Here is a 13,843-nt window from a genome sequence, read left to right as displayed (position 1 = left end):
CTGCTGTGCATGCATGTGAGGGTGTGTCTCTCTGTGAATAACATGCAGTTATGCGCTGAGAAGATTTTAAGAAAATGTAGCATATCTTTTTTTCTGATGGCATGACACAGGGCACAACATATAATTCTTGAACTTCTGTTTACTAGCTTGTCAGAACTGTAGCTCGTCATCATGAAGAGAAGAAGCTTCGGGAGGAAAGGGGGAAGAAAGAAGAACAGAACCGATTGAGGCGAATAGCTGCATCAACTGCTAGAGAAATAGAGTACTTTTGGTCAAATATTGAACAGGTAAATTCTGAAATTTTGATGGGGTCCTGGAATCATAGACTGTGTCAGAGTTGACAATGCAGGCTTCTGAACCATGCATGACTCTGTGCTGGAGAAATCCCACAGGTAGAGCCCCAAGTGTCATTTAGAAAGGCGAGGTCCCTGCACTGCTGTGGCACCTCTGTACTGTTGGCTTATTAAGATACCTGGTTCTACCTCTCTGTTTCTCTTTGTGCATCAACATCCCCATTGGCCACCATCTGCACATTCTGTGATGTCTGTGAGCCTCCATGAGGGGCTCTTCAGACAGACCTCTGTTGCAGGTCACTCATACTTTGAGAATGGCTCTTCTGTCTTCCTTTCTGTAACAAACAGTTTTCATCTTACCCTCTGACAGAATTTGGGCAGGGTGCAGCTGATACACTGTAATGAAAGAGTACCAAATTGAACATTTCTCTTTGAACAGCATGGGGGTGAGGCCACCAACTCCAGGTGCAGTTGAGAATCTGCATACAACTCATCATCTGCCCTCTGTGTCCACGGGTCCATGGCTGCTCATTCAGCCAGCCGCCGAGTGTGTGGTTGTCACGTTCAGCCAGCAGCCGAGTGTACGGTTGTCACGTTCAGCCAGCCACCGAGTGTGCGGTTGTCACGTTCAGCCAGCCGCCAAGTGTGCGGTTGTCATGTTCAGCCAGCTATCAAGTGTGTAGTTGTGTAGGCTTTACCCCTGGAGAACATCAGTGTGCACCAGTGACCTGTACAGCTCAAACCCATGTTGTTCAAACATCAGCTGTAATCTGAAGTGAGGTTGGACAGCTGGGCTTTTGGTCTACAAATTTTAATGTTTTCATATATGGAACTTTTATAATTTACATCCTTAATAGCATGCTTATTTATTTAACTTTGCATTTAGGTCGTGGAAATAAAACTACAAGTAGAATTAGAAGAAAAAAGGAAAAAGGCTTTAAATTTACAGAAAGTTTCCCGGAAAGGTATGATTACTTTTTAAAAAGTCTTCCCTTTTGCGGGTTGTGTCTGCTTGGACTCTGCTCATTGTCTCCCTGTGACATTGTGGCCCTCTGTGGAGCCTGCCCAGGGAGACCTTTCTTTAGCAGCCTGGTCCTGGCATTTCAGTTCTTTTGAGATTTGCTAGTGTGAGTCCGTGCCCACAGGGAGGTCAGCTTCGGCAGGCTCTCAGAACTGGGGACAGTGAGATGAACTCCCCTGGCTTCGACCCCTGGGGCCCCCATCTCTCTAGCTGTCTCACTGCTCCCATCTTGCTTCATAGTAGCTGCCTGGTCACTGGCCACCCAGGAGGTAGCCTTCACTGGGGGAGGGGATAGATTCTCTCTTTTATTGATGAAGAAACTGAGGTGAAGAGGTGGTCCCTGCTGAAAGGCGTGGATCTCTAAGATCATACAAATCATGAAGTAGAAACTTTGCCAGAGGGAGACTGGGTGTCTGCAGAAGCATTGGTGCTGAAAGCCAAGAGCGTGTGTGGAGGTGGGGCTGGTGCTGTGCCGCCCTTTGTTCCTGGAGGGGAGGTGGGCCTCGCCCTTGCTACCCTCTCCTTCGTGGAGGGAGCGCAGCAGAGGTGCCCTTGGTTGTGTGAGGAACGTCACCTCCTTCACAGCCCTAGTGAAAACGAATCATGTTACCTGTCTCTTTAGGAAAAGAGTTGAGACCTAAGGGACTTGATGTACTACCGGAAAACTTTCTGGTAAGTTCGGGACTGTTGTGTCACTGAGTGAGAGGACGGAAGTGGTGTGAGTGAAATACAGTGCCTGACAAAGTGGAGTTACTTGTGTCTGGAGAAACTTGTAGACATGAGTAATGTTCTCTTTTGTTATGAAATCAGCCTCCCCTGGGCATAAAGCGAGTTCTTCATAGCTTTAGGCTCATCTGGGTGTTACTTTGGTGGTTTGGGGAGACACAGCTGAACACAGCAGGTGTAGACACACCTCCTCCTTAGTCTCCCTCCTCCTCTGCCTCCTCCGCACCTTTCCTGTGTCTGGTGTGGACACACCTGTCATGGCCTCTCCCTCCTCTTCTAAGTGCATGTTGAATAGACATTTCTGCTTTGGTTTCTCATTCTGTTTTCAGATCGCACGCTTAACGATTTTTATTCTGCGTTTCAGGATTCGGGAATATCTGGAAGAAAAAGAAAAGCGAGCATGTCTTTAACCGATGACGAAGGTCTGTCCCCTTCCCGGTGCTCTTGGCTGTCGGCAGGGCTCTCTGACAGTGCAGCTAGAGAACTTGCTCAGTGCCCCCAAGGTGTCGAGTATGGCCCTGCCTGGAAGAGTTAGTGGTTCAGTGGCTTGTGCTGTTGGGGGCCAGGTGCCTGGGTGGATGGTGGGGATTTTGCAATGAAGAAGTGAAGAGCTGGATTGTGAAGGAGGGAGTGTGTCGGATGGTGTGTGATGCATGCTTTTTGTTTGTAGGGAGGAGAGGTGGTTAGTGTTGAGGAGTTAGCGGGAAGGAAGGCCTGCTGTCGTGAAGGCTCAGTTCAGATGGAGCGGTGACCTGAGGGTGGGTGGAGTTCCGCTGTGGGTGCTGGTGGCCTTTTCTCCACCAGGATTCGGGGGCAGGGGTGCAGGACAGGAGCTGAGCTCCAGGAATTTTCAGCTGGAGCCTCCAAAATGGCGATGGTGAATTTGCAGTGATGCCATGTAAAGCACTTGTGGGTTTTTCTGTAGTGGGCTCTGCAGGTGGACAAGAAGTTCCACATCGCTTCCTATTTTGGCCTGAATAGGTCTGTCATGTGGTGAAAAACCAGGCTCTATTTCACACCCTGAAATGGGAGAGAAAGTATAAAGCATGGTCCCTGGTTTTTTGCTCACTCAATATATACTGTCATTTCCAGATTCAGCCTGAGAAATTAGGACTTAGTTTTAACTTCTGTAATGGCTGTGTGAAACAGTTCTGGAGCCTTGTAGTGTTTCATGGATAGCTGAAGAGAAGCTGACGTGGAGTCTCTCTCTCTGACATTTGGTGATGACATTTCAGTGGAAGATGAAGAGGAGACGATTGAGGAGGAAGAAGCGAATGAAGGGGTCGTGGATCACCAAACAGAGCTGTCTAATCTAGCCAAAGAAGGTAGGCTCTGAGCAGCTTATTGAAAGTGCTTTATTGAGCATTTAAGACATTATAAACGTTTAATAAGGTGTAAAAGCCCAAATATAGTGCCTTCATTGTAGCCAACTGCACTGCCAGGGTTGGGTAGAGTATGGGGTAACCTTTTCCCAGGGGTGACTGCCAGCCTGAAACTTGCCTTTATCATTTTTTTGGCTCCATTTTTCCCCTTCCAGGCACGTAAATCCTAAACTACCTACAGCTTTGCATGTATGTTGAAACTTTGTATAAATAGAACCACTCTGGAAGCTTTGCTTTTTTCAATTCTGTTCCTGATTTTTGTCCCCTGTGGTCCTGTGTTGCTATAAATTCATTAATTCCCACTGCTGAGGCGTTGTGTGCATGCCTGTGCCGTGGGTTGTCGGTTGTACTGTTGGTGGGGATGTTGGTGGTTCCCCTGCATTTGTCCTGATAGACGGTGCTGTGTGCGTCACTCTAGTGTTTCCTGTGTGCACGGGCAGGAGCGTCTGCTTGGAGTAGAGCGGTCGGCTTGTGAGGCATGCACACATGAGGTGGTGCCCCATCAGAGTTAGAGCGGTTGTCTCAGGCCCCACATCTCAGGAGCACCTGTTCTTGTCAGCCTGTGGTGGGGGAGCATTACCCACGAAGTGCAGTGTCTTCTTACCACTGTCTTTACCTGCTTGGTTTTGCATTTTCTTTCCTGTACTGACAGTGGCTATTCTTCACATATTCTGGGCATATTACCTTGTCAGTGATGTTTGTCATAGTGACCTTTTTCCAGTTGGTTTGGGGTGGGTCTTCATTCTCTTTATGATGCCTTTTGAGAAATGAATGTTCTTAATCTTAGTGCAGTTGAGTTTGTCAGTGTTGATTAAAAAAACTTTTTTAATCTCAAGATCAAAAGGATGTCTTTCCATATTGTCTAACATTTTTTTGCTCTCATATTGATGTCTTTTCATTCACCACAAATTGATTTTGTCTCTAGTGTGAAATAAGAGTGCAGTTTCTCTCCCCACCCCACCCTGCCAAATGGATTACAGATTGTCCCAATGCCACTTGAAACAGCCATCCTTCCTCAGTGATGCCCAGTGTCAACTCAAATATTATGTTTTCTGATACGCACAGTTCTTTCTGGCGACTTTATTGTTTTATCGGTCTGTTTATACCAGTACTACACTCTGTTGATTGTTCTAGCTTTATAGTAATTCTTTTTTTATATAATACTATTTTTAAAAATTACCTTTTTATTATTTTTATTTGCACTGTGTCTTCATCACCGCGCAGACTTTCTCAAGTTGCAGCGAGCAGGGGCTGCCCTGTGTGGTGTGCAGGCTTCTCACTGCAGTGGCTACTCTTGTTGCAGAGCAGGGGCTCCAGTGCTCAGGTCCAGTAGTTGTGGCCCAGGGGCTTAGCTGCTCTGCAGTATTTGGAATCTTCCTGGCCCATGCCCCCTGCCTTGGCAGGCAGATTTTTATTCATTGTGCCACCAGAGAAGCCCTATAATAATTCTTGAGGTCCAGCTAGGTCAGGCCTTCTGCCTCATTCTTCTTTGAGGAGAGCCTTGACTATTTGGGGTTTATTTCAGTATGATTCAGAATCAGCTTATCAAGTTTCAGAGAACCAATTGAGGATTTTGATGTAAATGTAGTTGAGTTAGTGGGTGTTTGGTGAGAACCATGTCTCTATGAAGAGTTTTTTAAAACTGTGATCAAAATAGTCTCTCCATTTACGTAGGTCTCTTTAAATAGCTTCCACTAATGTTTTCTGGTTGTATATTTTTGTTAGATTTAGTTCTAGGTGCAATATATTTTTTAAAGCTGTAAAAAATGGTGTATTTTTAAGATTACATTTTAATTTTTTTGCTGGTATATAGAAATGAAGTTGAATTTTATTTGTTGATCTTAAATCCAGCAACACTGCTGAATTCTCATGTTGCTTGTATTTATACAACCTCTTCATCCCCAAAGAATAATATTCTTTCTTTATAATCTTGATCCTTTTATTACCATTCTTGCAATAAAGTATAGCAACAAAAGTGTTGATGATGGACACCTTTGGCTTGTTTTTGTTGTTTTTGGCTGTACTACACAACTTGTGGGGTCTTGGTTTCCTGACTGGAGGTTGAACCCTGGCCCTTAGCAATGAAAGCGTGGAGTTCTGACCACTGGGCCACCAGGGAATTCCCTGGCCTTTGACTTGTTCTTGACTTGAGAGGGGCATTTTCACCTGGAAAGACAGTAACTGGTGGTTGGTCATGACTGGTTCAAATTCAGTGTTCTGTTTCGCCTCTTAGTCTTTGAGCTTCACCTTGTCTTATGTTCTTATAGGCCTTTCTCATTCTTTCTCATTCTCGTGTGCATCCCTGACTTGGTAGAGTCTGTGTTAACTTGGAGCTTTAGCTCTTCCACCACTTCCTGTAGTGCAGGAATTGGGAGCAGCCCAGCTGGGTGCTTCTGGCTTGGGTCCTGCGGAGATGCGGCCATCAGCAGGCCCAGCTTCCGGTCCGTGCCCTGCCCCTCCGGCCACTCACAACTAGCTGGCTGGCTATTGGCAGGTGAGCCCCAGTCCCCTCACGTTGGGACTTCTCTGGGGTTTTGTTCGAGCGTCCCCAGAACAGGGTGGCATGGAGGCTGGTCTCCCCAGAGGAGGTGGTCCATGAGCGTCTGCATCTCTTACAGTGGAGCCTTGTAAGGTACTCACTGTCATTTCAAGCCATCTGGTGGTCACCTTGGTTAGCCCTGCCCACTGGGGAAGCTGACCAGCCTGTGAGTGCCATGAACGATGTCACTGGGGGCGCGTCTTCATCCATTCACAGGGTGCCTCTTCCTGGTTGAGTCTCCTCTCACGCCCTTCACAAAACTTTCAGCACTTTCTTTATGTAGATGTGAATTTTTTTAAACTTTAATTCTAAGTATTTAAAATACTTTCTATCAAAAGAAGTATAGAAATACTTTCTGAGTAGGATTTTTTTCTTCCATTATATCTTCAGCCTAGTTTTTGTATGTGAAAGCTGTTGATTCCATGAATTAAGTTTGTTCCAAGACACCTTACTAAATTATCTAATTGGTGAAGTAGTTTTTCAGTTGTTTCTCCTCTTTTTTGTTCCTGCTTTGATAGCCATTATATGATGTATATGCACATTTCCCTGTATTTTGTTATGAAAACATTCAGACAAACCAAAGAAGTGAAGAACCTTATTGTGAACACCCATGTACCTACCACCTCTCTTCCATAATTTCTTCTGCTTGGCTTTATCACATATCTACCTGTCAGCCCCATGTGATGAATAGTTTAAATTGTGAGCAAATCTGTCACTAGAATATTATGTCTTAAACAGATAGTGCCTTTCCTACTGCTCTTTTGGGGTACTTCTCTGTGGCATTTCTTACTTTGACTACCAATTTTATTGACATACAGTAAATATGCAGAAAAGCTCCTGTGTCACAGATACCTAGCTCACCGTGTTCTTTGCCTTGTTTTATACATAACACCATGTGGAACTGTGTTTGAACATGAACCCGAAGTCCTGGTTTCCAGTTACTTCCCCAGACAGACCCATGGAAGTGGGAAATAATGACGTTAGAGGGCATGACATTTAAAGCCCTTCAGCTTTTCATACTGGTTACCAGAAAAATAAGCCTGTTTATACCACCACCTGCAGTGTTGAGAGTATTTGACTCAGTATGTTGGTCCAGAATTACACTTTTTAAGATGTTTGCTGGTGTGATGGAGGACCAGTTGTGCACTGGTTTCTGGAGAGGCTCAATTAAATACTTCATGAGCCCTTTATAGTATTTTTTGTGTGTGACAGCTCCATATCCCTTGCCCACTATGGCTGGGGCTTTAGTTTGCTGTGTTATTTGATCAATTAGGGTGAGCTCTTTATACAAAAAGGCTAATAATCTTTTTTTTTTTTTTTGCTAATAATCTTTAGTCATCCTTTTTGAACATTTTTTACTCGTGATTTTTATTTGATGTTTTGTATTTTTATGTGTCATCTCCACCAATTATTTCCATTAGTAGTATTTTTATATTTTCATTTATTAATCTGTAAGTTGTATGTACATTTATTAGGTTGTATTTGGGTTATTTTAGGAGTATTCTTTTATGAATAAAAGTTGAGTTTCTCATTTCAAAGATCCTTACCTTACTTTATAAAGAAAATGTCTTATACTTTGTATCAGTAATGGGCAATCATTATTAGCTTTTTTAAAATAAATGTGCTTTTAGAAAATACTTTTCCCAAGGAATTATTTTAAAGCCAGGAAAAGGAATATACAGTTGAGCCTTGAGCAACACAGTTGTGAATTGCATGGATCCACTTACACGTGGATTTTTTTTTTCCAGTAGTAAAGACTACAATGCTCTGTGATCCATGGTTGGTCAGGTGTGAAGAAACCTCTTACAAGGAGGGCTGGAAGTTATATTTTCCTCTGCAGAGTCAGCACCCCAACCCCTGAATTGTTCAAGGTCAACTGTGTGTGAAAGGGCCCTTCTCCCAAAGGGCTTTTCTTCCCAGCTGACACTGTTTGTGTAAAATAATCTTTCTTCCTGCAATCCTTTCCAGCTGAATTGCCATTGATCGATTTGATGAAGTTGTATGAAGGTGCCTTTCTGCCAAATTTCCAGTGGCCCCAACCTAAACCTGACAGTGAGGAGACAAGTGAAGAAGAAGGTCTGTCTTGACATCTTTGAAGAATTCAGTGTTGAAAACAAAAGCCAAAATATCAAACAGAAGGAGGACACTTAAAATAGAGTTTAAGAATTACCTTTACTTTTTTCAGTCTAATGAAAGAAAAAGTTGAAATATATTTAATATAAAGTTTACATTAATAGTGTTATTAAATTGGTCAATTTGGCATAGTTGTCAGAACATTTGATCAAGTTGTGAACAGTGTAGAAACAGTCTTCTCCAGATTGTATGTCACCTAGATTTTATCATGTTTATCCAGGCTGTGCTATGCTTGTTTAATTTAGCACACCAAATTTTAAGGGCTTTACCTGACTTTTATTGAATGTTCCAAGCAGGTTCACAGACTATGCCCCATAGAGTCTACTTCTTGTTTTCACCCCTCCTGTTCTGGTTGGTAGACTTGGCTGGCTGTGGGAGGTGGTGGGCAAGGGAGGGGCCCAGAAGAATTCTGAGGGATACAAGGGCCTTCTGGACCCCTCGCTGCAGCCGGACTTCAGGAGGGGCTGCTGGCCCCTTGCCCCGACTCAGCTGCTTCTGAGCCTTCCTTTCCTGACAGCAGAGGGGTGGCCACTGAGCCCTCAGAGGCCGTGAGTCTGTGAGTGGCACTAGCGCTAACACTGTGCCGACGTTTTCCAGCTGCACCCAGAGGCCTTCCAGAGTGCTCCTCCAGACTCTGTAAGAGTTTGTACCTGTTTGTCTAGAGAGCAGTGTTAGCTGTATAAAGTGGATTGAAAACAAACTTGCTGCTTCTTTCTGTATTTGAAGTATTTGGGTTCTGTCGACTCCTTTTTCTCCTCTTTTTTCTTCTTTTCCTTCTCTTTTCATGCTTTTTTATTTTTTTCTTTTCATGCTAAGTGGGCTCGTAATACTATCACAGCATCTCTGACCCCACAAATCCCATTTTCCCGTTGATCACAGACATGGAAGACTGCCCAGGGGACCGCGAGAGCCGGAAGGACGTGGTTCTCATCGACTCGCTCTTCATCATGGACCAGTTTAAAGCTGCAGAGAGAGTGATTGTCGGGAAACCTCATACCAGGGACATCGCAGAAGTGACCGCTGTGGCTGAAGCCATCCTGCCCAAGGGCAGTGCTCGGATCAGCACCGCGGTGAGGCTGCGCCCTTCGTGAGGGATGGTATCCCTGTGAGGGGAAGGTTCCTCCTTCTAAACCAGCTCTTTATCCCAGCGGCAAAAGTTGTCGGGAAAAACAATGACTGATCTTTCCTTTTCTGTTATCTATGAATCACCTTTGTGGCCTTCCAGTAGGCTTATCCTGTGACTGCTCTGACTTCACTTTGGAGAAAGAATTGTAGTGGTCCTCCTGAGAGGTGTGTGTTGGCCTGTCTGCCCCGCAGGTGAAGTTGAATGCCCCGGCCCTGCTGTACGGTGCCCTCAGGGATTACCAGAAGATCGGCCTGGACTGGCTGGCCAAGCTCTACCGCAAGAACCTCAATGGCATATTGGCAGATGAAGCTGGGCTTGGGAAAACAGTGCAGATCATTGCCTTCTTTGCTCACCTAGCCTGTAATGAAGGTAAGAGCCTGTCATTGTTTAAATGGTCTGTGTTTGCTGAGACTGAAGCGTGAGTGGGACATCTAGCTTGAGGGTGGGGGTGGGGAGGCCTTTTTTCTCCGTTCCTTTGTTTCTGCTCCAGGACAGGGCCTAGAGGCACTCATCTCTGGAGCCAGCAAAACTCTCATTCACAGTAGAGACTACATCAAGTAACTCACAAGTTCTCTAAGTCTAATGTAATATCGGATCCAGCCGGCTGTGACTGAGGCTTTGTGACTTCCAGGGTTCTGCTGCCCACCAGTGTGGATGGCAGAGCAGGCAGCAGGGCCTCTGTGCTGCTTCTCGTTGGCATGAATCCTTTCGGCTGGGCGCTCCCTGCAGTCCGCCCCTGGGCTGGTTGGGGAGCGGCCCTCCTGTCTCTCTGCTGGATCCTGCCACCCTCAGGGCTTCTTTCCCAGAAGGGTTCCATGGGAGTAGCCTGGAGCCCTGTGAGGGTTCGGCATCTGCACAGCAACAGAGGGTCGGGTGTCCTCTGCCCTCACAGGAGGCTGTGCCCTCTACCCTAAATGTCCACTTCCTCAGCCCTTGGCTCTTTGAACTCATACGGAAGTTCAGCTTGGCACTGTTCACCACCCTCCGTGCCCGTGGGGCTACAAATGAGTCTGTGCCCATGTCTCTAACCAGGACGGGGGCTTGTGGGCTTCCTCTCCCAAAGGAAGGGTCTGCTGGCCCCTGGGGTGGGGTGATGGAGGGCAACAGAAGCTCATGGATGTTCCAGCACTTAGTCAACTCCCAGGGACCCTTCTCTGTGTCAGGCGCTTTAGAGGCAGGGCGGGACTGCTTGAGCTGGAAGAGTTGACATCCTGAGTTGCTGGATAGAGGTTCCTTCAGCGCAGGAGTAGTTTCTTCCTTTGTGGCCCCTCCGGATTCTGACACAGTTACCTTAGCGTCCTCAGTGAATAACTCTGCCTTGCCCTTAGTTTTGAAAGCTTACGTTTAATACAAGTGAATCAACTTCGTGACCTTTTCTTCTTGTGTTAATATGTTTGTTTTTGACCCAGTACCACAAAGTGTTCAGTGTAGTACTTTAAAATTGGTTTTAGTTATCTCAAGATAGAGAAGCTACCGTGTCTCCTGTCTTGTTTAGTTGAAAAAAAATGTTTCTTACTATATTTATAATAGCATGAAATTGGAAGCAACATATACTTCCTAAAATAGGGGATTTTATTTCATTAATTGAACAAACAAGTGACTCAGTTATTCATTCTGTAGGTGCTTACCTAATACCTACCCCATTCCAGGTACTGTTGTAGTCACAGGGGGTGCAGCTATGAACCGAACAAAGCGCCCCCGACTCAGGAGGCCCGCGGCAGGCACAGTGAATATGGATGCAGCTTATTGGCATCGTGTACCGTGTACCTCGCAAGGTCTTTGAGCAAAGGCCTGAGAATGCCGTGGCCACCTGAGTGCAGGGCTTGGGGAGGTGGGGTGGTGAGTGCAGAGGCTGAAAGAGTTGCTGATGGGTCCACAGGGCAGTATCGAGGCTGGTGTGGTGGCTAGAGCGTACAGAGCCAGGAAGGCCCATCTGCTGGCCGGGTGGGGCCTTGGTCTTCCTCCTTAGAGGTTTGTGTTACTGCCAGTGTCGGAGGAGTCACTCGGGCACCTTGGTGCTGGAAGCAGACTGAAGGTCCAGCTACTGGGAAGCTTGACAAGTTGGAGGAGAGGCAGGTGCTTGGCAGGTCTTAGTGGGCTCTGAAGGGTGGGTGGGTGAACCTCTGCTGCCTGCTCCACTTCTGGACGGGACAGACTGAGGATGGCTCACCTTGGATGTGGCTCCCCTGTCTGCCCTCACCCCAGGGGGCCCAGTGTCCTTGGGCTCATCATTGAGTAACCATAAAACTGTTCACCACTTCTCAAGAGTAGTGGGGTAGCTCCAGGAGAGTTTGAGTGTGGGGATTCTGATAAGTTCACACAATTAAAATTGCTCATAAACTCACCACCTTCTTTAGTGAGCTGTGCCGAGCATAATTTCAAGTTTCTGTTGGCTATCTGTATGTCTTTTTCAGAGGAATGTCTGTTTAGGTCTTATGCGCATTTTTTGATTGAGGTGTTTGTTTTCTTGGTATTGAGTTCTGTGAACTGTTTATATGTTTTGGATGTTAACCCTTTGTCAGTCATGTTGTGTGCATATATTTTCTTCCATTTGGATGATTCTTTTTAAAGGATCAGTATAACGCTTTACATATGAGCTGTTATGACTACAGACGTGTGTGTTATAGATATTTTTTCCAAGTCTGCCATTCCTGATTTTTAACTTGGTTTAGGTTTATTTTATAGCACAGGAGTTGAAATTTATGTATGTATTACTCTAGTAATTTAAACAACCTTACTTTTCTGGAGAATGAGATTGAAACTGTGTGGTTTGGGATGGGTTGGGATAGTTTGGGTGTGTTCTGATTAGCAGTTGGCAACCATCATGAGCATGAGTGTTGGACCACCGCCCATAGTGTGGGGGTGACAGCGGGCCATGCTGGGTAGGGGGGCTTGGCGAGTGCTGGGCTCAGGGCTCTTGCCTGAGGTTTCTTCCTTTCTGAGCATCGTTTTGTGTAGATGCGGGTTCCTCCCGCTCCTTACGTTAGTGGTCCATGGTTTTGAATAAATTCTCGTTTTACCGGGCACTTACTTGTTCAGCACCTCTGTGGAGTGTGCCCTGTGGCGGTTCTGGGAGTGGAGACGCAGCATGTTGTCCTGCTCTGTAGGAAGGACGGAGGACAGCCCTCCGGCCCCAGTGATGCCTGCTCTAGTCGTGCCTGGACTCCCCTGCACACCTGCTCACCAGGCACAGTGCGGGGCGCCTGGACTGGACACACAGCTTTTGTTACAGAGGAAACTTCTGTCTCCTTTGTAGGCAACTGGGGCCCTCACCTTGTTGTGGTAAGGAGCTGCAACATACTCAAGTGGGAGCTCGAGTTGAAGCGTTGGTGTCCGGGGCTCAAAACGCTCTTGTATGTTGGCAGCCATAGAGAACTCAAGGCAAAGAGACAGGTATGTTATTTTAAACATGAAAAAGAATGAAACAGAAAAGTATCTTAATTTCTATAGAAGCAAACTTCAAAGTATTAGCATATGCTTGTTAGTGTAATTATTGTAAATCACTCATTTGTGAGACCCCAGACCTTGTAGTTGTCTGGACTTGGAGCCCCTGGAAGCAACAGACCATACTCAGTAAACTGGCCTGCATGGGTTCCCTGCAGGGTTCATGCTCACTTCCCAGAAGTGAAGGGACCCCCCCCCCCGGCCCCCTGCAGAGCCCAGGTGGTCTCTGGAGGGGCTGCCGTCCTTTTAAACCATAGATATGTTGGTTATCACAGGCAGAAATGAGAAATTGTGATGCATCCTGGGTTCTGTATTATAAATCCATAAATAATTCCCATGGATGTATTTATAAGGAGTATTTGTGACAAACCGAAGAGCTTCTGAAACAGATTTGGACTTGTATCTATTTTCTGCCCAGTAGGTCCTAGTACTAGATTCTAAGTAAATGTTCCAGATCACAGTTATTCATTGAAGAGAAAAATTTGGCTTATAGTTAAACTCTACTGTGTTGAGTAGTAGTTACTAAAAACGTGTGTCTTCTCTGAGGTGTCTCTTCTTGGCTTTTTCTTTTTAATTTTTACGATCTCTGGTTATTGCTCTTTAAAACCTTAAGTGTAATCAGTTGCAACATAGCTATTCATGTTTCCTGTCAGCTTCTGAATATATGTTTCCCTTATTAAGATTATATACCATGAAAACAAGCCCCACTTCAGGACACTGCATGCTAATATATTTTCCAAAAGCAATTGTTAATGCCCCCAAAGCAGTTTCATAATTTGTCCACATGAGGGCTTTAGCCTCCTAGAGAAAAAAGATCCTAAAAATATAAACAGCCATTTTCTATGTGGTGGCAGCAAATTATTAAGAAAAAAGAGTGGAGTGACGGTGATGGGGACAGGGTAAGTGGGTGGTGACTCCTCCAGGCAGCTTGCGCCCGAGGAGGTGGTGAGGCCTGGCTTGTGTACTGCAGGAGTGGACGGAGCCCAACAGCTTCAACATCTGCATCACATCCTACAAGCAGTTCTTCAAGGGCTTCGCGTCCTTCACACGGGTGCGCTGGAAGTACCTGGTCATCGATGAGATGCAGCGCGTGAAGGGCATGACCGAGAGGCACTGGGAGGCCGTGTTCACCCTGCAGAGGTCTGACTGCCCCTGCCACGTGCCCTGTGCTCTGTGTTG

General features: G+C 45.9%; 1 protein-coding gene across 11 annotated transcripts in view; it reads left to right on the top strand.

The window, feature by feature from the left end:
- EP400 (E1A binding protein p400) overlaps positions 1-13,843 on the top strand; it is a 112,120-nt gene that overhangs the window by 46,101 nt on the left and 52,176 nt on the right. For all 11 annotated transcript variants that reach the window (XM_069557427.1, XM_069557426.1, XM_069557423.1 and 8 more), the window contains 10 exons: positions 147-287; positions 1,180-1,258; positions 1,937-1,986; positions 2,405-2,462; positions 3,276-3,365; positions 7,930-8,037; positions 8,974-9,164; positions 9,412-9,589; positions 12,477-12,613; positions 13,635-13,804. In XM_069557427.1, coding sequence (XP_069413528.1) covers positions 147-287; positions 1,180-1,258; positions 1,937-1,986; positions 2,405-2,462; positions 3,276-3,365; positions 7,930-8,037; positions 8,974-9,164; positions 9,412-9,589; positions 12,477-12,613; positions 13,635-13,804 — 1,202 coding nt within the window. The remainder of the gene's footprint in view (positions 1-146; positions 288-1,179; positions 1,259-1,936; positions 1,987-2,404; positions 2,463-3,275; positions 3,366-7,929; positions 8,038-8,973; positions 9,165-9,411; positions 9,590-12,476; positions 12,614-13,634; positions 13,805-13,843) is intronic.

This window comes from Ovis canadensis, chromosome 17, assembly GCF_042477335.2.
Source record: "Ovis canadensis isolate MfBH-ARS-UI-01 breed Bighorn chromosome 17, ARS-UI_OviCan_v2, whole genome shotgun sequence".
Lineage (NCBI taxonomy): Eukaryota > Metazoa > Chordata > Mammalia > Artiodactyla > Bovidae > Ovis > Ovis canadensis.
Note: the sequence above shows the minus strand (reverse complement) of the source record. Positions and strands in the feature narration are given on the sequence as shown.